The sequence below is a fragment of the Protomyctophum parallelum genome, assembly GCF_964188405.1.
Source record: "Protomyctophum parallelum genome assembly, chromosome: 9".
NCBI classification, from domain to species: Eukaryota; Metazoa; Chordata; class Actinopteri; order Myctophiformes; family Myctophidae; genus Protomyctophum; species Protomyctophum parallelum.
The window spans coordinates 44,663,445-44,665,944 of NC_139706.1; the positions used below are offsets into that span (position 1 = coordinate 44,663,445).

At 44.7% G+C, this 2,500-nt stretch overlaps 1 protein-coding gene across 2 annotated transcripts in view; it reads left to right on the forward strand.

Annotated features, from left to right (window-relative positions):
• Positions 1–2,500, forward strand: part of naalad2 (N-acetylated alpha-linked acidic dipeptidase 2) — a 21,757-nt gene that overhangs the window by 15,061 nt on the left and 4,196 nt on the right. For both annotated transcript variants that reach the window (XM_083773073.1, XM_083773074.1), the window contains exons 10-14: positions 279–364; positions 754–873; positions 1,186–1,268; positions 1,670–1,733; positions 2,236–2,303. In XM_083773073.1, the coding sequence (XP_083629199.1) occupies positions 279–364; positions 754–873; positions 1,186–1,268; positions 1,670–1,733; positions 2,236–2,303 (421 nt within the window). The remainder of the gene's footprint in view (positions 1–278; positions 365–753; positions 874–1,185; positions 1,269–1,669; positions 1,734–2,235; positions 2,304–2,500) is intronic.

Consider the following 2,500-nt stretch of genomic DNA (forward strand, 5'->3'; position numbering starts at 1 on the left):
CCTTATAAAAGTCTAAACTTTGATCACGCTAAGAAAGTGAAACCATTATCCTCGGTGATGCATCGCCTGGAATGAGAATCTGACTCAACTATGGACGGCTATCACTTCCTCCAGGCAGAAGTGACCCGTCTTATAAGCTCATAACGCGGATTTCTTTGGCACTGGCGCCACATTGTGGAATATAGGGGTAGCACGGAAAGTGTAGGGAATTCTAGAGTAGGCATGAGCTAGACCAGGTCAATTCTGAATGAAGTTGCAGGTGTTTGTGTCCATCACAGGAAGGTGCGTATGAACATCCACACCAACAACCAGGTGACCAGGATCTATAACGTCATTGGTCGGATCAGAGGTGCTCTGGAACCAGGTAAAGATAACAATAAAACATTGAGTACAACTTTAACAAATGTCTTTCCTTTATCTTAAACAAAAGGAGAAAAGATTATCAAAATATGTATGACGCACGCACGCACGCACGCACTCAAAGAAGCCAACCACTGGTCACTGGTCATAGAACTGTAAAATAACATATTCTCTCTGTCGGGGGGGGGGGGGGAAAGGTCACACTGTATGTCCAAAACTGTTACTTTCAGAATTAAAATAGAAAATGGCAAAAGTAGCAGATCTCTACGTAGTATAGGGAGAGGGAGTTAATTTAAGAAACGCAAAAATAGTAAAATTCACACGGACATAAGAGGTTTCTATGTGAATGAAGACGTGTCCCTCCCTGGTGGATGGTGTGGTGTGTGCATACAGACCGCTATGTCATCCTGGGAGGACACCGGGACGCCTGGGTGTTTGGAGGCATCGACCCCATGTCTGGAGCTGCTGTGGTCCATGAGACTGTGAGGAGCGCCGGGAAACTGCTGAGTACAGGTGTGTGTGCGTGTGTGTGTGTGTGTGTGTGTGTGTGTGTGTGTGTGTGTGTGTGTGTGTGTGTGTGTGTGTGTGTGTGTGTGTGTCAGACTACAAGTCCTTAAAAATAAAGCAGGGGCTCGCAACTCACTTTAAGATGCTCCAAACTTTATTTAGCGACACGCAGGCAAAAAATACGACGTATGTATATGTAGTCATACTTGACAAAGACCGTAAGGTCGAAACAACGTATTTTTGCCTGCTATTTTGCCTGCCTGTCGCTGTTAACGATATTCCAGGTATTATTCTCTCCTATTTGACGTGTTTGTGTAGGGTGGAGGCCCAGGAGGACCATAGTATTTGCTAGCTGGGATGCAGAGGAGTTTGGCCTGCTCGGGTCGACAGAATGGGCTGAGGTACTCACCCAAACTCTTCTACCTTCATTATGGGTTTGTAAATCGCTCTGGATTAAGAGCGTCTGCTAAATGCCTGAATTGTCCTCCACGAGGGCGCGCGTGCGCACACCGCACACACACACACACACACACACGGTTACCCCCCGGTTTTGGGTACTACGAGGGTCTGTAACTGAGAGTGTACAGGTTAAGCTACACTGTTCAATCCTCAGTGTAAATGAAACTCTGAGTGTTTCCAAGAGTTATAGACTTGTAAACGTACATACATTTGGTATCTCCGGAACCGACGCTGAGAATCAGTGTTACTACAGGGGAAATAAAATACATGCAAACACAGAAAGCTATGAAACACTGTTATGTGTCTCGCTCTCTCTCTCACTCTCTCTCTCTCTCCTCAACAGGACAATGCCAAGATGCTACAGGAGCGTGCTGTGGCCTACATCAACGCAGACTCTGCCATAGAGGGCGAGTGCAAGTGTGAAGCAGTGGCGTGCACAGATAGACACTAGGGGGTGCTAGAGCACCCCCTGCCCTTTTGGCAATGTGCTAAAAAAAAAAAAAAAAACGTTTTATTTTTTTTCTTAATTTGTAGTGTGTGGACCATGGTGACATTGATCAAATCTTGATAAACGCTTCTACTATATTATTTAGGCCCCCACAATCTAAAGCGTTGTTTCTATGTCAGTGGTTCTTCGATAATAAATGTGGCGCGCTATGAGCTTGTAGATCTGCTATTTTTCAATAGCTAAAGCACCAAAATGGGTTCCCGCCCCAAAATGTGCTGCACAAGGTTCCCTTTTTTTCACTTGAGCACCTGCCCCTCTAAATGTCTGTGCACGCCACTGGTGTGAAGTGTAGATAAGCATTCTAAATCGAACGGAACAAATTCTGAATGATTCATGGTGTTGGTGTGTGTGTGTGTGTGTGTGTGTGTGTATATGTGCGTGTGCGTGCGTGCGTGTTACAGGCATGTACACGCTGAGGGTAGATTGCACTCCATCTCTACACACCCTGGTCTATGACATCACCAAACAGGTGACTGTATTGTACTGTACATGTATTATGTCTTACTAATTAATTGAGTACACAACAGGACCACAATGGAAACAACCCCTGTTAATAAATAATTAAATCAATCAATCAATCAATCAAAAATGTCATAATACGCTGTCAAATCATGAGTGTTCGTTTAACTCTGGCTACAAATGTAACCAAATGGACACTATGGGAGT